Genomic DNA, 26,406 nt, shown 5'->3' with positions numbered 1-26,406 from the left:
CCTCCAAGAATACAACCCCGAGTTTGGCATGGCAAAGTTACTGCAAATGGCAGGCTTGGTGGATTTGTGGTTCAAATCTTCTATAATACAAAACTCATCTGTACGGGGACTCTATTGAGTGGACGACACTTTATATCAGCTGCCCATTGTTTTCAGAACTTACAAATCGCCAATTTCCATGTGATTGCCGGTAAAACAATGCAACGAACAGAATTTCCAATCACCCACAAGAAGAATTCAATAATAAAACTAAAAATTCATCCCGATTTTAGCAAGTTCAAATTCATAGCCGACCTTGCAGTGGCCAAGACCAAGATGTTAATGAAAAGTAAATATATTGGCTATGCTAGAATCTGCTCAATGCCTCTGTATCCCAGGGAAAAAGTAACCGTGGCCGGTTATGGTTGGAGTGGACAGCAAAATGAATCTGGACACTCGATTGTTTTAAGAACTATGAAAGTTGCAATTGTCTCAAAAGTGGAATGCGAAAAAAAACTGGGCAAAGAAATGCCTCCGAATGTACTATGCGCCTCTGGCTCGGATGGACAAACACTCTGTACAGGTGACTCAGGTGGACCATTGATCTTTCGCGATGAGGTGTGTGGGATCAGCACATGGACATGGAAATGTGGCGAAACCCAAAAGCCGGACATCTACATGAGTGTCTTGTACTATGCAAAGTTTATAAAGAAAACTATAAGAGAGTTGGGTGATTAAAAATCTTTGTAAAATTTCAATGAATAAAGGTGTAAAGGTGGGAATATCGTAAAGTATCTTTTTACTTGTGGGCTTGCCCATGTAGATAACGAATGTCGTAGGTTGTATATTTTACATTAAAAATCGAGGTACTTGTAGTTGACGTTGCTCTTCACGCTTATCACATCACGTGCTATGGGCGAAGATACTCCCGCTCACGCTCTCTCTCTCTCGCTCTTTCTCTGTTAGCTCTCACATTGCTGTTTAGACAAGAAATTAGCTCATTAGGTTTGCAATGCCCCACATTCTCTCTGGTTTATCAATCTCTGCCGCTCTCTCTCTCTCTTTTTCATGAGCACTAATGCTGACACTAACAATCGGTACCGACCCCACCATCATCCCTCCAAAAACGCCTATCTTTTCACGCTCTCTCTCTATTCCCATTGCGCTGGTTGCTTCTGTAGTTCCCGGCAACGAGGGGCAATTTTAGTTTTGATTCTCAACGCGAGTGTGACGATCGCTTCTTTGCTGCTTCTAAAGACCCTCCAAAACATTCGGTTTCCGCGTGCGAATTTGCTGTAATTCTTTGAAACTGTGTGTGCGTGTGTGTGTCTGTGTGAATAATCTATAATTTGCATATACATTTATCCAAAGGGATCTATCAACCAGACTCAATATGAGGGAAATTGTTCATCTACAGGCCGGCCAATGTGGCAATCAAATCGGTTCAAAGGTGCGTATAATTGATATGCAATTAGTGTCCCATATACATACATCCATACATACATACATATGTATATAAGCAAGAGGACTTTGCAAATTACTTTTACGAGTACTCGTAGTAGGTGCCAGTATTTTTGCTTCTCAATCGCTTTCCTAACCTCACATGTTTAATTATAAAACAGAATGAGAAAATAAAATGAAATTTTCTTGGCACGCTCTCACTAGCCAGCCGCCTCTTTCAATCTTTCCCTCTTTCTCTTTGGTTTATTATTTATGCTCTCTCTCTCTCTCCCTCTCCCTCTCTCTGTGTTTCTATTTTCCTCTCCGTGTATGCTTCTTTCTATTTCTCTCTATTTTCCACTTGATTTATTTTGCTGTTGTGATGAACAATTTCAAATGAGGGGCGGCGGCATAGACAACTTGCCTTCCCTCCAAAACTATAAAAAAAAAACCAAACTACAAATGGACCTGATGAAAATATGAAATAACCAACCAAGTTTATCTTATCAGTTTTTTCGGTTTATCAGCAAAAACGCAGAAAATTTCACAAACTTTTAGCTTTAGTTTGTCATGATATGTTTCAGTGTGTGAAATGCCATGAAATCATAGCCAAATTCGGACTTTAAGTTTAAGCAAATCGATTTCAAAGTCAGGTGTAAACAATTAGCTAGATATCACCTATACTTACTTATATGGGTATACCTAATTCTCATAGTAACAAACCTCTTATGGCTCAAGGTTGCCGTAGGTAATCTTATCAATCTACCATGGCCATTAAGAGAAAACAGAATCTCTATTTTGTCGGAAGTATTCGGAGACTTTCAGTGAAGGCAACCAGTAGGCATTGTTCTGGCAACCTGTTTTCCCTCTCGTCTGCCCTTTACAGTTGACTAAATTAACAACTCTCAAGGCATCATCAAAAGTCTATTTACCCCCCACTTTATGGCAAATTTTTATGTGGAGCAATAAAAAAGAAGAGTAGGAAAAAGGGGCAAACCCAGTTTATAATGAGTCTCTTTTTTTTTTTTAGGATAGACCTTGCCGCTATACACGTACATGCTTAGCAATTGCTTGTATCTTGTAGCTAATGTATCTGGTTTCTCGATATACTCATAAACTATGACACAGTGGAAATTAGAATTGTGCAAATGCCATATATTGAAGCCGCCTTCTGTTATCAGCCACAAATTTCTTGACTCTAATCAGTAAACTTGTTTACAATATTTTCAACATAAGTGACAAAAGATAGTCGATAGTCTAAAAATAGAAATTACATAATGTTGCTCAGTTAGTGAGACTATGATTAATGTAGAGTATATTAATATCCACTATTTACTTGCATCAACCCAAATGCCCCTTAGTGCTTATTGTTCGGCTCTAAGTTAATTTAACCCATTTACATTAACTCGCACAATTTGCCACGCCATGGAAAATTCAGTCATTGACATTTGACACAATTCTTCTTATACCCTATAAGAAAATTATGAGTGGGTATATTAATCCCTAACTAACACATAAAGACGTTTGGTTCTACATCGAATAGGGCAAGAGAACAAGATTTGTCACGAGAATTCCAGTTTCAGCACTAAGAATGACACTTTTCAATATAGTAAACTGCATTACAAGATTAGACACTTAGTACACGTTGCTTTATTAAGTCATTGCAAAATAATAATTAGATTAAATAACAGTAACAATAAATCTGATAAAGTTTTCCCTCAGAGACAGTTAATAGTTAAGTAATGAGTACTGAACAAAATTATTCACTTTATAGAGATCGTTTATTGGGCGATGTTATTCTTAATATGTCATTTTAAAATTCTTTAATTTCTTCAACCGACAAAGGCAAAGTAAAACCAAATTCAAACTCTCGCACGATCCTCCAAGTGAAATGAAACACTTACAACATAATCAAAAATTTAGTTACAGTCTAAACACTTTGTGTGTCTTTTTATACCCTTGCAGAGGGTATTATAAAATTGGTCAGATGTTTTTTTTAATAAATTTCATATTTCATAAATCAATCAAGATACCCAATTAACGACGATTTATAAGGTAACTTTGTGTCCATAAGCAAAAGAGATTCTTGTTAATGTTTTTCTGTTTGGTTTTGCCATTCGATTTTCTTACTGTGCAGATACTTTCTACAATAGTTTCACAGTGGCAATTTCCCCTACATGTTTTGCACTTCAAATTAATGCAAATCATAAACATATTTCATATTTTTCTGACTCGCCCCACTTTTTGTGGGCGCAATCTGCCGTTAATTAGTTGGCCCTTTGGCATAACAAAAGCCAAGCCAGTCTTTTGTTCCCATCAATGGGCCAACTCATAGAGATACATATACACATACATAAATATGTTGGCGCATAGTCATATATCACATAGTATTTGCCAGCATTGTTGCAAACCTTTGTTAATTTAAAGTTTATCTAAAAAAAAGATGCATTATTTATGCAATTTGGTCAACATGGACGAACTTATCGAACTCAATAGATTACAGAAAAAAAAAGAAATGAACAACAACAAAAAATCTGTTTGTTGTTGCATTAATTTTTATAATAACATATTTTGTTGCCGGCCATATTTATTTATTTGTGCATGTTTCTTTTTTGAACAACATTTTGTACTTTAATTGAATGTCCTTTTCTGATTAATTGGCTGTCAGTGTGAATTATTGTTGCCAGCTAAAATAAATAAATAAATAATAAATATGCAAAAGTAGCATAAAACTAAAAAAAAAACAATGCAAATCCAAAAGAGACAAACGAATTGTGGCAATACCGAAGTCTCAATGCCCTTTCAAAAGGCTTCAACTCAAAGGTTTAAAGCATTCTAAATCATCTTTAACAATGAAAACATTTTCAAAAATATCTTATAGATTTCTTTTTTTCTCCTTTAGCTAGATATTTTTTAACTTTTTAAATATTTCAATATACCCTTTTTGGGAAAAAAATATGTAAACATGTAAAATATGTAAACAAATGCAGTGAAAACTGAAATTTATGCACAGCATAAATGGATTTTTTATTATTTTTCTCTGCAATATTTTTGGAACTAATTGCTTTGCTGATAAACGAAAAACTGCGGGAAATAGACAAAGATTAGCGAATCGTTGAAATATTTACTGCTAATACACATAAATAAAAAGCTTTTAATTTGAATAAAATAAAATATTAAAAAAAATCACACACACAAGCAAATATAGTTAGTAACATATGTAAATTAAAAAGACTTCAATGTCGTTTTTAAAGTAGAAAACGATTTGCACTTTTTCAATTAAATTAAATTTTCAATATGCTTTTGGCTTGGCTTAAATTGATCACACATGAGACAGGCATGAGAAATGCATGGATATTTTTTGCCTTTCCTCCGTTATGGCCTGCAGCTAACGCTTTTTCATTATTTACATAAACCTAATTTTCCTTAAATCATTTTCTCTTCTTTTTTTTGCGCTTTTTTGTTTTTTTTTTTTTTGTTTTGTGAACAATAACAAAGAAAATCTATTTACGACCTTAAAAAGAGCAAGACACGAAGCAAAGAAAATACAAGAACAAAACAGAAAAAGTGAAAAAAAAGTATGACTTAAATTTATAGACGGGCCAGAGCGAGCATACCAAGCAAGCCACCAAGCAACAGACAATAAAATTAAAGAGTATGAAATACAATACACTCAGGGAAAAATTATGTCATTTTTAAGATATGGAGACTTGATAGATCTAAACCAAAAAAAGTGACCCAAAGCAACTTTTAACCACCACCTTAAAAAACTAAACTAAAAGGAATATTAAGAAATATGAAATGCAAATTATTACTCTGATGTTTCAAATTACAAAAAATTACTTCATATACTTTCCATATATGTTTGCATATTTTTTTAATAATTAAAAACTAAAAAATAAACTATAAAAAATGTCCCAAATTTGGTATGGATTTGTTGGTTTCCTTTCTAGCGAAATATTGGAACATTTTGCCAAGAATTCACAGAATTAGAATTTAGTTTCCTTATTCAACGTTAAATTTAAGAAATTTGCTATTCACATTGGGTTTTAAAAATTTTTTCAAGTGCATTCGTATAAGCCAAAGTCTGGAGATAGAACCAACATGTCTTTTATGGCACGGCATGGCATGCAAATTTGCCCGCCTTTCGTTGGTTGGCCGCCTCAGGATACATTTATTTAGCTTATAATGGCGGAGCATCATCATTGCAACGCCAAAAATAATGCAGAAAATTGAATTATCGATATCGTTGGCTTTCGTTTGGCAACTATCGAGCCATAATTTCTTTATGCTTACACCATAGATGGGGAATTGTATATGTGTATCAGTGTATGTGTGTGTGTGTGTGTGTGAGTGTGAGTGTGCTTGTGTATGGAGCTCATGTTGTGCTTTACTCTTAGGTAATGCGCCTGGCCATATGCAAATGCAATTTTCATGTGGCTTTTAACAGTGTGGTAGCTGTGGTGATGGTTACTTGTCGAATGGTTGAAGTAAAAACAAGCAATTGATAATTCAATTGGCATATTCAACATTCTGATATCCAGGCATTTGTATATGTGAATGTAAGAAGCGACCCAGATACATATATATATATTTATTAAAACGTGATGATGCTTTTGGAAAGATTATACATTACAAAGAAGAAAAAATGAACAAATTTGTACAATAAATGGTTAAGAAATGTTTGAGTGCACCATTTAACCATTCAAATGTTGCCTTGAAAATCGCAAATACCAAGAAAAATAATGCTCGAAGTAAATAAATTCATATACAGAAGACTTTAAGCCAAAATTAGATCAAGGGAATCTATTATAGCGGTTGGTGATGCAGTTTAGCCAGGAAGTGAGCTGGGGCCAATATTATATGCATGACATGCCTAACTTGTTAATGATATAGTAGTTTCTAGTTTCAGTTAGAGATGATGCTATGGTTACACAGTCCTTGCTTTTATCCCTGAGCTTGGCTGCGCCACTGCAGTTTAGCTATAAACCTGGGCAAGGATATTTGGACTATGTTTGCCCGTAGAAACAACAACTGCCCACTGTTCTGCCTAGATAGTTCTATTATCCCACAATGCCCTTACTTAAAATGACAAATAAATATACAGTAAAATTCGCAAATTTCAATATAAGCATGACATTAGCTTTTTAAAGTTGATCCATAAACAAATAATAACCAAAGTATCCCAAAAGACATTATAAAGATACTCGAAAGTCGAAATAAACTGTTTCGAATGATATTTAGTTCAGCCAGCAAACCCTAAACAAATCTCTGCTTAACTGGAAAAGAAGGATGAACATAAAATCCCATCATAGATGATAAAACATATTTGATCTATAAAAATAATTTGTTGGTGTTTATTTATTTGGGTTTAGTCACAGTTAATTGATCTTGCAGTCAGTATATACAAATATATATATATTTAAGTGCTTGGAAAAAAACAGTTTATTGTTTCATAAAGTGGGCAGCATCTAGTTGCATGTGCAAGGTTTCGGTCAATAGAGATGCCCTCGAAACAATTACCGTGGTATTCACCAAGCCACAAAATAACAACTATAACAACAAAATGAAGGTAGTACCAAAAAAAATCCATAGGAATGCAAAAAATAAAAAACAAATTTTGTTTTACGAAATATTTTTCAATTTACATAAAAATGCGTTTATGCATACCAAATAAGGTTTACACAAAAGCCACTCCCACACACACACACACACACATAGCAAATAGAGAAAGAGAGAGAGAGAGAGAGGTAGATACTACTACTATGGCAACCTTGCGCCTAGCGCTATGCAATACTCTATGAGTGGCAAAAAAAAAGGGTAAAGTGACTGATAAGGGGGAAGTTTGGCAAAGGGGGAAAACGGAGAAAGCATAACCCCTACGGCCCGAAATGCTGCTTCGTTGCACAAACTGATTATGAATAAACAAAAGGGAATTTTTATAAATATTTTTCACATACTCTTTCTCTCTCCCACTCTCGCTTTGCTAGCATTTTGTTGAGCTTGATGGAATATAAAAATTACTTATTTATGTATATCTTTGTGCTTCGTTACGCTCTGCTTTGAGCTTGAACACCGCGCATGCAAATTGATGAAAAATGAAAAAAAAGGAAAATGCGCATAAATATTAGAAAATACAAATACTCACACACACACACACACACATACACAAGTAAATATAATAGCCATATACACGTAGCTACATATGAATGTAAATAGAATAACCATGTACGTGTATGTATTATTGCATAAAAGGCTTCTTCCTACTTCCTCCTCTTCCTACTTCACACTCTCTCTCTCTCTTGGCAGAGACAAAGGCTCTTCGAGGTGTCCAATTTGGCCCGCATGCTACAGTTGTGGCCATGCATAAGCCGCTTGGAGCGGCTGAGGCGACAGGTTGGCCAGATGTGCAACACCGGCAAATGGCTATTTGTTATTTATTTAACACTTTTAAAAAGCATTCCGCTCTTTTGCCCATTAATTTCTCATGTTGCTCTTAATGCCTCTGTCTCTGTCTGCTTTTTAACCTGCCTGCCAGTTTCCCTGCCTGCCCCATGTCCCATACGAGATGAAGGAAAAGTGTTGGTTGGCCCATCGTATTGTTCTTTGTTGTTTCGACATTTTCAATTACTTTTTGGTAATATTATATTATTGAAATAATATGCCAGAAATTTGTAATTGTTTTTTCTGCCCACTTTTACACCGTTCCATTGGCACATTTTCCCACAAGCCAAATGCCACGCCCATTTATTGTAAAATGTTGCTATTTTGTAATCTTGTATTTACACAATAATATTGTTAAATGCATCAAGCATAATAAATATCAGCCCAAAACTATTTTCATTTGGTATTAACGATATAATTTATACCCTTTACAGTAGTTATACGCATTAGGGATCAGAACTATAGACACAACTATCAACTAAATCTGGGGAAAGACCTAAGGAAAGACCCCCTAAAGACCTAAATATAGTCGATAGTTTTAATACTCTGTAATCTGGCATCCTTTAAACAAAGACTACTAATTGAAGAACTTTTGCATTTTTTCCCCATTAAATGATTCTTTTTGTTATATTGACCATATGCTGGCTAGATTTAATATCAAAAAGAAAACTTTAAAATAATATTCTAGAATTTATTTTGAAGTTATTGTTATTTATGAAGTATTATTATTTACTCAAGCTAATGTCATTCGCAAAATTTGTTTAATCTGCAACAAATTTACTCTTTTTTTTAATGAAATTTTGATCCGATTTTTAAATGTCAAGCTGTAATAATGGAAATTCCTAAAAAGTTTACTACTTAGTCCTTAGGAAAGTTCCTGAAACATTGAAGTAAAGTTTTTGATATTTCAAATTAAAGAGTTTAAAAATTTCATTCACTCAGTTTAATTAACTTTTGTACAGTCTGCAAAATTTGTTTCTAAAAGACTCAAACTCTCCTCCCACAGTGAATGAATTTGTATTATTTGTTCATGTTTATTTTTTTCAAGGGTATAAAAGCAGATTTTGCCTGGCAGCCCTTAAATTATTCATGCAATTGGATTTACAATTTGTAATTTGTTGTCTTATGCGGTGCAACGCCGATAAGCATGCAACAGAAAAGTATATTTAACCGAAATTAACCACAAAATAGCAAGCGACAAGTGTATCCGAAAGATAATTAACAAAAACAATTCGCAAAAATATTAAATAATCAGCATGTGCATTTAAACATATATATACAGTGGTGGTCAGCGGGTTAGCCCCTTTTTTTTTGTTTGATTTTAAATTTGATTTTCTCGGCTCCTAAGAAAGTTAATGAAGAAATTTTTTCAGTAATTTGTTGGTTATTGTATTTAGATGATGACACGTAATTATTGTCATGCCAGCTTTCGGCGTTTTTTTTACAGGTGCGTTTGAAAAAAAATAGGCCCCCCAAATGCTGGCCATTAGTTTAGCCCGGTCTTTCCAAAATCTTTAATATTATAGTTAGACATGTGTATTCTTTGAAGAAGTTGTAGATCTAGGTAATCTAAGATAAACTGCATACCAAAAATTTTCATTTTAGCCCCAGTATTCGTTTTGGGGCCCATCGAAATTTCGGGATTTTGTATGTAATTCTTGAGGTCTCTTTGTTTGATGACGTTTTACGATACCAATTTAAACTAAAGTAATATTTTCTTATTCTAAGTATTAAACTGAATTGAATTTCCCGTCAAATGATACATGTTTCATAAAAATCCGACAAAAATTAGATTGATTTCATCACCCATACTTTAAAAAATAACCAGGTAAAATAAATTTAAAAAATTTCCCATACATGCGTGCAAAGAAAGAGATGGAGGATGTGTGGGAAATTTTGCTTACCTAGTTTTTTTTAAAGTATGGGCGATGAAATCAATCTAATTTTTGTCGGATTTTTATGAAACATGTATCATTTGACGGGAAATTCAATTCAGTTTAATACTTAGAATAAGAAAATATTACTTTAGTTTAAATTGGTATCGTAAAACGTCATCAAACAAAGAGACCTCAAGAATTACATACAAAATCCCGAAATTTCGATGGGCCCCAAAACGAATACTGGGGCTAAAATGAAAATTTTTGGTATGCAGTTTATCTTAGATTACCTAGATCTACAACTTCTTCAAAGAATACACATGTCTAACTATAATATTAAAGATTTTGGAAAGACCGGGCTAAACTAATGGCCAGCATTTGGGGGCCTATTTTTTTTCAAACGCACCTGTAAAAAAAACGCCGAAAGCTGGCATGACAATAATTACGTGTCATCATCTAAATACAATAACCAACAAATTACTGAAAAAATTTCTTCATTAACTTTCTTAGGAGCCGAGAAAATCAAATTTAAAATCAAACAAAAAAAAAGGGGCTAACCCGCTGACCACCACTGTATATATATATGTGAAAACATTTTTGTTTGTGCAAATTGCATTGAGAAATTTTGCAACCAAATAAACGCAAAATGCCATTCCAAATTAAACAAACAAAATATGCAGAAAAGCCAAAAAAAACGACGAGTGAACAACGAATGCGACAAACCTCATTAAAAACCAATGTGGTCAAAATATTTATCATTTGTGTGAGTGTGCGTTTGTGTGTGTGTGTGTGTGTGTGTGGTGAGTGTGTGCAAATGGGCGTATACGTATGCTGCACGTCCTTGAAACTTTAGCAACGGTTTTATAATTTATGGCAGGTGCTAGCGCTATTTGGCTGAAAGAAACTTAAAACCACAAATTACCGAATAACTGAGCCAAATAAATGGTTAGAGAATAAAAAAATGTTTGACCAAAAATTTGACAAAAATAATTTCAGCTCGCACACCGAATCCGAATTGAAAAATAGAAATGTTTTGCTCATACGTTTGGCAATTGCTTATTTGCGCACATTCTAATCAAATATATTAAATTATAATTGAAATTTGTGGTCTATTAGGTTTGGATGACCAAGAGACAAGAGAGAAACTCTTCTAATAAAGCTTTTAAGCAGGCTAACTTAATATTTTCTTTTCATCAAATATTTCATAGTTTTATATCCATTTTACTAGTCAAGAACTAATGTTATTTGATTTCATATCTAACAATTACTTTTTGCAGAGAAAAAAAAAAAAAATTCAATTAGTTTTTGTAATTTGGCCATTTACAAGAAAGTAAAAATCAATAACCTATAACATTTCATTGAGGGTTTATTTAGCAAACAATATTAATTGGATTTTTGCATATACATGTGCATTTATTCACATATGCGCATATATATTTCTACATACATACATACATATGTATGTATACATTCTTTACTATATTTGGCCGCCAAATGGCAAACAATATATTTAAAATGCAAAAAAGAAAGAACACAAAAAAAAAATAGCCATTAAGTAAACAATCAGATGATCAAATGGGCAAAACAAAAATTCACGCACCAATGTAATAAAAATTAATTCAAAAATGTTGGAGCATAAAAATATTGTAATGGGATATTACAAGAAAGATATGACCAATTTTTATCAGTAAAAATGCAGACGAAGCAAAAGTTTGTTTGATAAATAAATAAATCCAAATAAATAGAATAAATGCATTAAAATTTTACATTTTTTATTTTTTAAATATTCATAATTTTGCTAGTAAAGTGGCACTTGAGGAAAAAAAACAATAACTATTTGTGTTGTCATTAATAAAACGTTGTGATTCATTTGACTCGCACTTAATAAAGGCTTCAGTTACATCGCGGGCATCAATGAGAGACCAAAAAAATACCACACATGTTGCATAAAAATATTTTTACATGACATTTACAAAACCTTCGCCAATGTTATTACAACAAAAACGTAAATGATATATGAGCAATGCTATGCGGTTGGCAAGCTGTTGATAAACCAAAAACAAAACAAAAAAGATAAACTATATAATAACTACCCAAAAAAGTTTTTAAATTAAATTAATTTTCATTTTTATGCCCATATTAATTTGAGTAATCCATAAAATTCAGGCAAAAGATGCATTAATTTGATCTCAATCGGCATAATGCTGGTTACTGTCTGTTATATAATGCAAAAGTAAAAAGTTTTCTGACAATTTGTTCGCAATATCGTAACGAAATATATTTAAACAATCCACATTTTGCATAAAACCTTCGAGTTAGAAGCCCTAAATAGTAGGCAATAGATTTTGTTCTGTAGATATTCAGCAAAGGCTTTTACACTTTTTACTCTAAAGAAAAGTATTTGGGCGGCTTGTTGCCAAGATTTATCTCAACTTTAGTTAAAAATAATATAAACTTTTATATTTCTTATATTTATTTTCATAAAAGCAACGACATAACTCTTTTTGGGTAAGAATACGTTCAAAGAAATTTGAAGAAAGTAAAATCGTTTGGTTCTCTCTTTTAAATAAAAATGCAAACGGTTAATGAACGGAAATATATTTTCCACCGCTTGTTAAATGTATTGAAAACATTCCTTTTGTACGCCTTTCATAAAATATGGAAAGTGGAACTTATTTATACATCCAAGCTTTTCTATTTAAAGGCAAAAGTCAAGCATTATTTATCACTAGATAGTTAGTTAGTTTTAAAAATGGTTCAAATGATTAAGCATTAAAAGTTCTTTGCTCTTTTAAGTATAATATTATGCTAAGATTCTTAGAATGTTTGAAAATCGTGTACATTATTGTTAGTATTTCTAATGATTGGAATGCCTCAGATGGGAAAGCCATGAACACAAAGGTTGGGGTTGGCACTTGCCACTTGAGGCCACATGAGCTCATATCAACAACACTTGTGTGAGAGTGTGTGTGTGTGTGTGCGTACCTATCAGCAAACGGGAGCGTCTTTTCAAAATGTTTGCTCACATCCTGTTTCTGGCCTGACACTGTTTATTTATTTAGCTTTTCATGGCATCAACTTCATATCGTTGCCATATAAATATTATTATTATTATTACCCTCTCTGCCCCAAGGCAGGAGGGCAAATCATGTGAATGTATAAGTATATATGTATATACATACTATATGATAAAGTGCAAGTTGTAGTCATTTATATGCATACAAAGATCATAAAACATATTGCGGCGGCATGCAAAACGATTGCAGAGGATGCCAAGGATGCTTGAGAATGGGCAGCACTCAAATTGTGGCCATTAGCAAATATTATTGCTGCCTACCCATCCAAACACATCAGTTTGAGGTTGATTCAGGGAGTCAGCCAGCCAGACAGCCACTGAACCAGTCAGCGAGCCAGTCATTCGGGCCAACAAACACAACTTAGACACGCAGCAACACTTTGGAGCTACTAAGAGAGAGAGAGAGACAGAGAAAGACAGTCATATATTCCCTCTGTTGCTTAAAGCAACGGTTTATTCGTATATATTTTAAGCATTTATAAAGAACAACAAAAACAAAATACCAAACATATAAATCTAGGCAAACAGATGCATAGATCATCGTGAATAGCATTTCGACACCTGGGCACAAATCAATTTTAGCCAACTCTATAGCCAATGTTAATATTGATATTTACCTCGAAGCTAGCCACACAATATCAATATACATATACGGTATATATATATACATACATATATAAATATATATTGCTACATATATAGCAACATTCACATTAGTTAAGTCAATAATTGCAGGTCAACCATAGCAAATATACAATAAATATTTACATATCTAAATCGACAATTATTGAAATCTCAATTGAAATTGTTTGTCAGCCGCATGTGTATATGTAAATGAAGCTGTACGCACAATTGGACTACGACTATAATAATATGTATGGATATGTGTTAGAAAAACCAAGCAATTGCATTTCAAGTTGCCCCCCCCCACCCGAATGTGCCCCACAGCAATGTTTCGACCAACTGGCCTAACTGGCAGCTGCCAGTCTCTGGTTAACCTGCAAAATGCAATTCCTATTCCTCTGGCATTTAGCATTAACGAGATGAGTTTGGTTCGTTGCGATATGTTTTTATTACCAGAATTGTTAGTTAAATGTAAGGAAAATATTAAACGTTAAATAAACAATAGGAATTTCAATGCAATTTTTTCTATTATAAACATTGAAGTGACAACTTTGTGATGAACCAATCTGGTAGTTCTTGATTAAAAGCCCCATTCTTTTGATATAATATATTTTAGCCAAGAATTCCAAATCAGAGCTCTCCATTAAAACTAAGAAGTTCGCATTTTATTCATTCTTTTTGTTTGTTTCCTATGATGAGCTGCTTACTCGCTTACTCGCACTTCTTATACTTTATCGCTGCTAAATTAAGGATAACTCAAACTATTTTGTCAAGAAGATAAGTGTATTATTATTTTCATCACTTATAATCTAAGTATTAATCAAATAGAAAGGATATTTTGCTGTATATATGAGGAGAAGGAAATGAATCAGTTTTTATTTAGGTATACGAATCCCTTTATGAGCTTTTGACTAGAACTTCATTTATCCAGCGATCAACTTAGAGTCCTTTCTCGGTCGTTTCGCAAAAAGACATAGACTAAAATGGATTACTATAGAAAAAAGCTTTTTTAACATTAGTTTAATTTTCTAAATATTGGTAAACTTTTTGGTTAACCTTCTGTGCTATGCGCATGAGTTAGACGAATTTTAATTATAAGCTATTTGATGTTGCACTTAGACTGCGTCATCGTTATCCTTGTATGCAAGCAGCGCATATTCACACACAAACTCGCACACATACACAAAACCCAAAGCCGCTGACCATCACTAATGAACAAATATTTGACGAACGAGATTCAAATGTTGTCTGGAAAGAAAATTCTCTTAATTAAATGATTAGACAATTACAGGTAAATGTCAAGAATTTAAAGTATAGTTCATATAGTTTTCACTATTTAATTTAATGACAATTTAAAAAAAATAAATAAATAAAAATAAAAAACCAACAACAAAAAGAAGAGAAAAAGCAAAGCATAAAGAATAACAAATTAAAACCAAAAAAAAAAGGCCACGCACTGATAATGACAATTAGTGGCCACATTTAAATTGATGCACTTGACGATTAATGCAATTGCAAATGCAGCTGACACACACATACACACACACACACACTAGACATATTTACATATAAAAGGTAAATTACACATTGGGGCGAAAAATTGCATTTTTCTGGCATACCGAACTTGCCTCGAAATTAACACGTGCCACCAAATTGATCCGGTGCACAATACCCAAATACATACATACATATATAGCTACACATACATACGTACGTACGTTACGTTATGTAGGTATCGTTATATAGAGTTATAAATTGTGGCAACTTTGCCAATTGCTTCATTTCCATGCCAACATGACCTTAATTATGCCCACATCCAGGATTGCTTTGCATACCAATGTGAGACCTTCAAACAGAAAAAAAAAACCTGCTAGTGCATTGTAATTTGTTGTTAAAGTGCGGTAACAAGTTTTTAGAAACCTATCCATTTCTAGAATTACATTCATTAAGCACTTTGAATTTCGAAAATTCTTTAGCCATTGTTGGGTTTTAAATATGAGCATTGAATTGGCTGAGAAATTATTATTATCTATTGCTACAGTGTTTCAAATGAAATGGTCAACTAAACAAAACTAATCTTTAATTTTATTAAATGATACTATTAACTAAAACAGCATGGGACCTTAGCATTAGCTTTAAGATTTGCAATGCATTTTAAAAACATTCACAAATTTCCACTCGAAATGGAAATTCTTTTATTAGGCTTAAGGCTTTTTGGGAATGTATTTTAATCTTTAGTATTATATTTTTGTTCGAGCACTTGATGGCTCATATATATTGCATATGGCTGTTTACTTGATTGATTTTTAATGCCAGAATTTATGGTTGCTCGTATTTTTGTTTTCACTCGTTTACATTCTTGTGTTGTGTGTGCGAACGAAACCCTTTATATTCTAAACGGCATGAAATGGCTGTCAACGGTCGACAAGTGACAAGATCCTTTTAGTATTATTACACAGAACGCCTACGTACTACTGGCTCATTCAATTCATTGGGATGTCCCCGCTTTCTCCCTCTCCCTCTCCAGCTATCTCTCTGTGTGTCTCGGCATAAAGCGTAGTTTAGGGTACAATTCGTTATTTGCGTTGTGCGCATATAAATTGCATTTTTGAGCAGTTCAAGTTTAGATCCTGGCCCAGCTGCAGCCAGATAGCAGGATACATATGTAGATATGTCCTGTCTGGTGGCTTTTATTTTAAATATACTCTAACAAAACTAAAGGACTAATAACTATTAGCTACATTCTACAAATCAACAAATATCTAAAAGGAATCAAACGCAGTAGAAAAGGCTTTTGTCTTACCTCTTAAGCCACACTAACCAAAGGACTTGGCATAGCTTAAAGTCCAGTAAGGGTATTCAATGTTCTGTTATGCCAAATTTATAGCAAAGCCCTTTAGTTTTATATTTTCTCCCCCACTTCTAACTGCTCAAAATGGTTTATGACCAACGGCTGGAAAGTGTCATCCATCGATGGACGGCCGTTAAGTTTCAAGTGTGCGTGTGTGCTTTGGTATATTTTATTTTATTGCACCGAGCCCGACCAGAAGTTTGATTTCGATTGGGCGGGTTTTTTTTTTGTCACTCAACCCCTCAACTTGGAGCTAAAGCTCATTACGCTAATGGATAACAGAAACAACACACTGAAAAGTGTGTGCGAGTGTGTGTGTGTGTGTACATAGGTGTTCAAAATTTACCAAAAATATATTTTTGTCGCAAAAATTCAAATAAATTAACTTGGCACGTGAAATGCATTTTAAGCGGGCCACAAATCGCACGGATTTGTCGCACATTTGTAAATTGGCGAATGATCGAAATGCCGCTGAAATCCTGTTTATTATTTTATAATTAGTTTAATGCCAACGGCCGAAATTCAATTGGAATTCTATTTGCAACGTTTCGCCACCTACATACATACATACAAACACACATATACATTTGTATCTATGTGGGGTGTGTGGACAAGAAGTTATCTAAGGGTACCCAGGCCTAATATCATGCCAAATAACTCAGTAATTGCTAAAATCCATATGTGGTTTGTATTTTTAATGATTTTTACGCTTAATGCCTTGCAGTGCATTGAATGTTAATTAGAAATGCATTTATTATTGTTGTTGTTGTTGTTGTTGTTGTTGTTGTTACTATTGTTTCTGATGTAGTTGTAGTTGCTATTCTTGTTTATCTTCCACCTGCATTTGCCTGTCCTATTTATTTAATTATTTATTTTAATTAAATTTTAATAACTTTCAACGGCCCATTATACAATATTTAATTTTTTACCTTTCATTGCACAAGAGAAATTTATAAATTAAAAACAAAAGAAGAATTTAACAATGTTCTAGACTTTTTTTTTTGGAAATAACATATTTCTAGACTTGTGTAAAAATGTTGTTTCTTATCTATATAAAACGTAGAGCTCAGCTATAACTTGATGGCATAATGAGTACAACTTATCAAAACTTTTCAAGTCCTTTTGAAGTAATGGAAATGGAAAATTGATTAACTTCACAACTTTTTTGAACATACAAGAATTCTGTAATTTTCATTTAATTATACCTATAATAATAATATAGCCTAAGAAATATGATATCAAAATATTTCAAGACTCGTTCACCCATAAAACTCTCTAATTGAAATTACCTAATAAATATTAGTTACTCTTACGAAGTTATTCAGCTTACCAAAAAGGTATAAATGACAATCAGTATTTTGTAAAATTTCTGATCACATTTCGAATTATCTCTCTCTCTCATTAAATAGTCATAAAATAGGCTCGTTTTCTGATCATAAAAAACTTGTATATAGGAAGAAAATGATGATGATGAGGCGCGGCTTCTCCTAATATTCCACTCTTTAAATCATTTTAGGCTTTTTTAGAACCAAATTTTTATTCAAACACGGCGTTAGTTTTACATTTTCAGATTTGAGGCTTTGTGGAAAAGTCATTTTGAAGTCTGAAGTATGAAAAAACAATTCTTTAATCAAATTGAGGTCTCAAAAATTATTCATTAAGATGATAGAGCATCAAAGCCATCCAAATGATATGAGATTTATAAATACAACCAGACATTTATAGTGCACAAGTTTTATAACTTCAGGATGTCGATTTTATATTTATATGCATTAAATTGAATCAATTGTCTTCATTTAAAATTGAATCAGAGACTAGGAAACTTTTTACATTGTCACAATCTCGCACCCTGAAGACAATCTTTGTCCAATCTTAGGCATTATTTAATATTTATAGCTGCAATTGTTTATTATTTATGCGAGCCGCGAGCTAAATCATCAAAAACAAGGAAGAACGAAAAAAACATGAGGACAAAAAATTTAATATTCCAGAGCAAGTAGCTACTTTCCGATTTCCCCACACCACCCACCACTTCCTTTCTCCTCACTATTCATCGTCCTTCTTCTCAGTGGCAAACGTTTGCTCTCTTTCACATCCGGTGCGACATGCATTTCCGTTGCTTTGCGTATCCTGGGCTCCTTTTGGCCCTAGATAAACTATATAGAAATGTCCCTCATTTTATTGTTTCGGGCAGAAACAAAGCGAAACTACATAGCAGCATAGAAGCCGCAATTAATTTATGCGACTTTTCTTCCTTCATTCGTTTATTATTATTTTTTGTTCTCTCTTTTTTGCCTTTTTCTTTTACTATACGCGACTTTTGCCACTTGACTTTTGCTTGGTTTCACTTGATACACTTGCCAAAAGAGTCATTTAGGCAAGCACTTTGATCTTATTAAGTGTATATAAAATATTTTTGATGAAGAAGACACATCTATCGTTAATTAACTATTGACATTAGTTGGATTCATTTACTAATAATAATAATTAGATGTCTTCCTGAAAGTATGCTACCTTTTTGAATTATTTCAATCTTCATTTCCCTAAGGTTACGACTTACGTATGCATCACAGAACCCCCAAGATGGTTCTTCGCTATTAAATTTTGGTGATGGTTTTAATATTCAAAAGTTGTAGAATAAAATGGCAACTTTAAAAAGGTATAAAGTCAAGTAATTAACAGCGTATATAAAACTTCGGTTTGGCCAAATTTAGCTCACGGGATCCATTTTTTTTTTTGTTCTATTTTTTGTTTCTTCAAACGCTTTGGGAATTTTAATTTTGGATTTCTTTTAAGACTGAGATGAGGCACATAAAAAGCGGGCGCCACAAAATGGCGCCGCTTTGGTCAACTCGCGCCGTTCTTTGTTTACTTTTAATTTGATCATTTTCTCTTTTTCTTTTCCCCTCTCTCTCTCTCTCTCTTTCTTTCTGTCTCCCCCTTTCTCTTTTCTTGTTACTTTCACTGTGTTTCTTTTCTTTTTTTTTTTGCAAGGTTGCCTGTTTCTGTTCTTTCTGCACTTTTAAGTTGAACGCAATTTTGTAATTAAGCAATTTGACCGCAGCCACCAAAAGTTTTAAGCAAATGAAGGCAGCGTAATTGTTTTTTTCTCTGTCTCCCTCTCGCTCTCTCTATCTCTCTCTCTCTATCTCTCTCTCTCTGTCCTTATCTCACACTCTTTTAAAGAGTGGTTGGTTGGAGGTAACTTTAAATTGGGACTCCTGCTAGTCTCCGACCACTTTGCTTGCCCACTTTAAAACTGACAAACAGTGGGACAGACAGCCAGTGGACCATTCGCCCGGCTGTCTTGTCAAAAGCAAACAGAGGTCATACCGGCAAAACGTCAGAAATGAGATGGGCAAATGCTAAAAGTTTCCATAAATAAATTATGCTTCAAAAATGTTAAAACTTGGCCCTTTCGTTTTATCAAACTGAAATGGTTCACCCAAAACAACAAACGCTTATCGGCAATTGGCTTTATAAAATACATGAAGCAGTCAAACTAATATGCGAGGGTAGTCTCAAAGGTTTTCAGGTACAAAAATTTAATTTATTTAGAAGGCTTCCTCAAACTTTTTAAACGCATTCGAACCTTATAAAGGTGACTTTCTGTTTGCATGTGTTTAAATTTGTTTATGGTTCTTAAGACAAATGCAGAGAACTATATAGTCAGGTCTGATTGATTTCAAATACATCTCGTATACATCGATTTTGAACTTACAATTTGAGATTGAAAAGAAAAAAGTGTCCTTCTTTTATCTTACTTCTTTATCATTCATCCGGTAAGGGATAAAGATTCTTCTGTCTTTTGCCTAAGCTATGATTGATTTACTCAATACTTCTCTAAACCTCAGAAGTAAGTATATGTTACTTAAGTTACTTTTTCAAAATACTGTGTTCGATAGGACCGAAAAGAAACGTTTGAATAGAAACCTCATCTCTTAATCAAAAAGTTTTCCATCTTTTTCCATCCCTTTGATACCCAGATGAACTCTAAATCTTAATCTAACTATATTTTTACGATATGTCGAATAATTTAGAAGCCGCTTATATAAAATATTTATGAATTTTGGAACTTTTACAACTAACCTCGATGCCCCATGGGCAATAAGTGCCAGAGTCTGAAGGTTTGTCAAGTGGTTAGAGGTTTTTTCTTGTGCTTTTTGTTGACTGTGCGTAGTCAAATCAAAGGCATTGTGTAACCCGAAAGCATCTACCGATGCGTACAATTGAGTGTCATATTTCCATGCAAAGAAATTTTGTGCCATGTGAGGGCCCAAAGTTTTCCTTCTTTTTTTTTGGCTGAAACTGAAAAGTTTCTACTTTCTTTCTATTTTTTTGGCTAGCGATTTATTTTTTGTTTTGTTTCTTTTGTCATAGAACTTGTTATCATTGTTGCATGTCTAAAAGCCAATAAAGGAATAAAACTTTTACCCAAGAAGCGCAACAACAAACATTTATGCGACTCTAAGATTAGCATAGCAAAAAGTGGGAGAAAAAAAGAAGATGAAACAAGTTTACAAGGAGTAACATATGTATATGTATGAGTGTGTGTGTGTGTGTGTGTGTGTGTGAGTAAATGTAAATGTGTGCAATCAACCGTTTTCATATTTTTATGAAAACTTTCACCTTCCCCAGCTGTGCTTTTCGCCCTATTGGTTGGAGCCATCAGCGCTTTAGCCAGGCTAATAAAGTATTTATGACTCTAGGCAGAGGAGAGGGCAAAGTTGAAAGATGATAAATACTTTAAGCATATAAACAATATTATGCATATTTAAAGACATTTTAATGTCGCCAGAGATAAAATATCCCTAATAATCCAAGATTGACAGAGCACACGTACATGGGACTATGCAGATCAAAGTGTCCAAAATGGGGGAGAAAATTGTATACGGTTTGCAGCTGTTTGGCATTGCATTAATTAAAATCCACATTCCATTTCAAAAGCCATTCCCTCCGGCCCCTATAGTCTCCTAACTTTCAAGCGTTCACGGACAGCTTGTAATGCCTGGCAAAATAATAAAACAATAATAAAAATACAAATTAATTCATATCCCTTCTGGCAGTTGCCGATGCCTTTTAGTCCATTAAAAATCATTTCGATCAATGTGGGCGGGGCGGCTGTACACCTTGCGATTTTCTCACAATTAGCATTTGCCCTCACACACACACACACACAGCCATTCACTCACATCTACAGAGGAAGAGAGAGAGAGAGAGAATGGGAGAGAGAGAGCGAGTGGACGTAGCGACTCACCTGTACACACACACACCTGCTGAACAAAAGAAAAGCGATTGAAACATTTTTAAAAATTTGAAATTCATATGCGCAACAAACGTGAAATGTTTCACGAAGCGTATTGTGCAATAAAAAAACACAAGACCAAACCAAAATAAGTTGAAAAAAGCAAAAAAAAGGAAGGAAGCGAAAAAAATATACCATAAAAAAAGAAGGAAACACGCAAGAAAAATACTCGCACTGGTACAAATAAAACATATCGGCAGCGTGTGGCAAAGATGGGCAAGTAAAAAAGGGGTAAGGGATGGGAAGGGAGTGGAAAAAATAAATATATGAAAGCACCTAAAAGGATTCAATTATTCCCCCTCGTTACACAACAAAAAAAATGGAAAATAACACGATACCGTGGAAAAAAATTGCATGCCCATGAAAGTATGCAACAGAAATTGCTCACGGCATGTAAAGTGCTGGGCTATATATATGTACATATGTATATACATATGTGTGAGTGAGTGAGCGAGCATATGCACGCGCATAAATCGACAACAGATAGCAGGAACAGCAGCAGCAAGGACAACGGGTACCAACGATGCTGATGGCATTGGCAATAAAACCAAGCACCATGTAAAAAGGACACTCATATTTATATGCATTGATTGCCAAAGCAATGCAACACAAATACACGCACAAAAGTACACACACAGAGACAGAGACAGGGCTATACATTTGCAGACACCTCAGACGAACACGGATACAATGATTGAAAAATAATATTTTTTACATCGCAAAAGAAAAAAAGTCGCTTGCGCAATTTCATAAATTATAAATAAAGAAATGAGAACCCCAAACTGACATTGCATATTTGCATATTTAAGGGTCACCCTCCCCCCCTCCTCTTGTATTTTGCTTGATTAATAATTGGATTTATTCCTATAAATATGCATTAAATTGATGATGGTTTCCTTTTTGGTTTCTTTTTTTTTTTCGTAGTTCTGGGAAATAATTTCCGATGAACATGGCATTGATCCCAATGGCTATTATCACGGTGAATCGGATTTACAGCAAGAACGCATCGATGTCTATTATAATGAGGCAACCAGCGGCAAATTTGTGCCACGAGCTGTTCTCATTGATCTGGAGCCAGGCACCATGGATTCGGTGCGCCAGTCACCGATGGGTCAACTCTTTAGGCCCGATAATTTTGTATATGGACAATCTGGAGCGGGTAAGTTGAAATTAACCAGTCTGTGGTTTGTCGTGTCTTCGTGTTTCCATTATCAGTCTACCCCGCCCATCCATCAGTATGATGGCCGTGCACTTGATAGTTGTTTCAGCTGGTCGACTGAAACAACAACTATGGCCACAAGAATCGGGGAGAACAACATGAAGCGATGTTTTCATTACTTTGATGCAGTTCAAACAAGATGAGGCTGGCGAAGTCGTGGTCTTTGGGCACTTAATGGCGGACAAGCCACAGCATCAATGTACTCTCTCTGGTCTGCCTTTGTCCAATGATTGTTTGTTGATATGCGCAGGACTACGCCCTGGCCATAATTACCGCTGCCATTGACATGAGCCTATTCTGCTCCTGCTGATGGTGGCGATAATGTTGCTGGTGGTTGTGGTGGTGGAGGCGCGTCTGTAGATGATGATGATTGCAATTATAAAATGGCCTGCGGCTGACGATTAAAATTAATTTTGTACATGTCAGCTGGCACTTGGCGAGTGTGTATCTGTGTGTGTATCTGTGTGTGTATCTCTGTGTGTGTGTGTGTTGATTAGATAGACATTTGTAAAAGCCAAATTTAAAATTCCAATATCTTATTTACAGGCAACAACTGGGCCAAGGGTCATTATACAGAGGGTGCCGAATTAATCGATTCGGTTCTGGAAGTATTGCGCAAAGAATCGGAGGGCTGTGATTGCCTGCAAGGTTTCCAATTGGCCCACTCATTGGGCGGCGGCACTGGCTCTGGCCTGGGCACATTGCTTATCTCCAAGATACGCGAAGAATATCCGGATCGCATCATGAATTCATTCTCTGTGGTGCCATCGCCCAAGGTAAGCCTATAGTACCCAGGACTAACTATAATAGATCAGCATCATCCTCATTATGGTCCATGACCAAATTGCAAGCCGCTTAAATCAAATCAGCTTAGGTCATGCACAATCAATGAGAAATCTCTCACACACAGTGGTATTTGCAAATAAAAGTTATGTATATGGATTGTTTCATTTATTAATAAATTGGAATCTAGGTAGCCAAAAAAAGTATTTAGATATTAAGGAAATAGATCTAGAAGGGGAACTTTCGGCTGACTGTCTGCACTTTTCTATATTATCCATGTAAATCGTATTTAATCCTATATTTTTGGTCACTAATAAGAAAAAATACATTAAAAATAGATAAGTTTTAGATATCAGAATCGGTGACTTGCATACTTGAAGTTCCTCTTGTTAGACTATTTGAAGTTTTTACTAAAAACCTTAGGATTAAAGGGCTTGAGGTCAATCCTAGATGAGATTAAGACGAGTCAATTTTTATACAAAAAGCTTTTCCTAAGTTTTCTGCTTAATTTAGCTATAATTCTTAATAAGTTTTGAAGTAATAAACAATATAAATAAGATAATATAAATAGATAAGAGTTTCTAGAAAGATTCTAGAAAGCATGAATGTTTCCAGTAGATTGATTATTATTAGTGATTTAGTTACAATTTAAGTAAATTAATGTAAATTTTAGTGTCACGGGAACTTTAGCATGATTTCAGTGCATTTCAGTGATTTAAATGATTGAAATAATATTTTGATGCGAATCAGTGTTCACATTTGATGGTGTCCATAAGCCGACCTCATTCATGGACCGAAAAATACATTTTACACTTGCACCTGTGTTTTTGCCAAATTAGCGAGATGGCCATGGCAACACCAATCTCTGTGTGTGTGTGTCGGTGTGTGTGTGAGTGTTTTCCACAAATGTTGTTTTATTTATGCAACTCATACGCTAAATTCAATTGGCGGCTTTATGCGCTGTGGTACTCTCTCTCTCGGCTTTGTACAGAATAATTCTAATTAATTTGCTGGCAAAATTAGCATGGCCATTGGACCAACGGCCAAAGCCTAATTGGCAATGCAATTTTAATGCAATTTCGTGGTTCGCACTCATAAGGAAGATGCCATCTAAATTGTGTGGACAAATTTTTTTTGTTTTGTTGCTTTTATTTTGTTGTGTCTTCCTTTTTCGTGCTTTTTTTTTTGTTTTGTGACACGCTTCAATTGCTGCTTAATTAACCCAGTTGCATATTTTACACACGTACACACACACACACACACGCATATCCTAGTTGAAGGGGTCTTTGGGGTGTTGGGGGGTAGAGTTATTGTTTTTGGGGCAAGGGAGAATGTTACGTGACACGCCTTCATTTGCATTATAAGCATTATTCGCATTTAATTACATTTTGACATTTAATTAAATTAATTCAGTGCAAAATTGATTGTCATTGGCAGGAGGTGTCCAATGGCGATACAAAAATTCATCATATATATATATATAGGTACATGCATATCTACAGGTTGGAGAGGGTCGTCCATTGTTATAGGATTTGGAATAAAAATGCATAATTATGTTTGTTAAATTAATGCATAAACTGAAACCGTCACATGATTTATGTTTAAATTACACTGAATTACATATCAACTAGAAATCCTGAAAGCATTATAGTCCCTTTCCTATTTGAGAAGGCAAAGAAGGCAGAAACTGGCCATACATTACAGAATCGAAGGATATAATTCTCTACCTTAAGGAGAACCTTTTCCATCTTTTTTTCCTTCTAATTCAAAAGTGAACTTAAATCCTTATGGCTGCCATACTTAAGCTGATTTGACTTTCAATTCTTTCATAATCAATTGGTCAAATGGGAAAACTCTTTCACCATTGTTTGAAATTCTGAATGAACTGCGCATTTATCTATTAGCCATTTCTTCTCTGAGAACGTAATTCCGGTTGAATTTGCCATGGGTTGGACATGAAAAATGCATTTCAGATACAGGATGCAATGCAAACAGTTCGGCACTCTTCATTTTTACCTAGGAATGAGCTGTTGTATCTCCAGCTCCAGCTGCACCTTTCGTCTGTTGTTTCTGGATTTCCTCCTGCTCCTGCTCCTCCTCCTCCTCCTTCTACTGTTGCAGTTGCAGTGTTTCGCCTGAAGCGATACACTCAGACTCACAGTTGTTGCATAAATGCAATTGCATGCTGCACAAATATCTACCCTCCAGTACCAAATGTCCCCGGTCGACAATGTCGCCGCATCGTCGACTATATATTATTTTTATATATACATAATTTGTCAATAACTTGTTTTTATAAATTGATCATTAAATAAGCATGTTCTTTTGATGTAAAACATATGTAAATTTTACATAATTTTACATGCATCGTCGGTTATGGCCAAGCATACTCTGTGTTTTCGGGACGCGACAAGAAGGAAGACAAAAAGAACAAAGTTAAAACGGGACATTGCATTGTTGTTTTTATTTACCATTTCGGCACGCGTCGCTTTGTAATTTTCGTTTCTCTTTGCATTTGATTTAGAATTGCGTACAAGACAGTTGTCAAAGATTACAGTGAGAAAGATTACAGTGAAAATATTTAAATTATTAAAAATTTATAAAGGTAAGTTGGCATGCATTTCAAAATAAATCAAATGAAGTTTAATGAAAATAAATTGTAACAATAGAAGTGACAAATTTTAATTTTTTATGTTCCAGAGGGTATTATAAAATTGATCAGATGTTTGTAACGCACAGAAGGAGACGTTTCCGACCATATAGAGTATATATATTCTTGATCTGCATGACAAGACGAGTTCGAATCCG

The 26,406-nt window shown here is 34.4% G+C and overlaps 1 protein-coding gene across 1 annotated transcript in view; it reads left to right on the top strand.

Annotated features, from left to right (window-relative positions):
* Positions 1-1,202: 1,202 nt before the first annotated feature.
* LOC6649577 (tubulin beta chain) overlaps positions 1,203-26,406 on the top strand; it is a 32,481-nt gene continuing 7,277 nt past the window's right edge. The window contains exons 1-3 of the mRNA XM_002072015.4: positions 1,203-1,429; positions 22,521-22,755; positions 23,362-23,591. Coding sequence (XP_002072051.2) covers positions 1,373-1,429; positions 22,521-22,755; positions 23,362-23,591 — 522 coding nt within the window. The 5' untranslated portion in view covers positions 1,203-1,372. The remainder of the gene's footprint in view (positions 1,430-22,520; positions 22,756-23,361; positions 23,592-26,406) is intronic.

Source organism: Drosophila willistoni, chromosome 3R (genome assembly GCF_018902025.1).
Source record: "Drosophila willistoni isolate 14030-0811.24 chromosome 3R, UCI_dwil_1.1, whole genome shotgun sequence".
NCBI lineage: Eukaryota > Metazoa > Arthropoda > Insecta > Diptera > Drosophilidae > Drosophila > Drosophila willistoni.
This window is presented reverse-complemented; position numbering and strand designations above follow the sequence as displayed.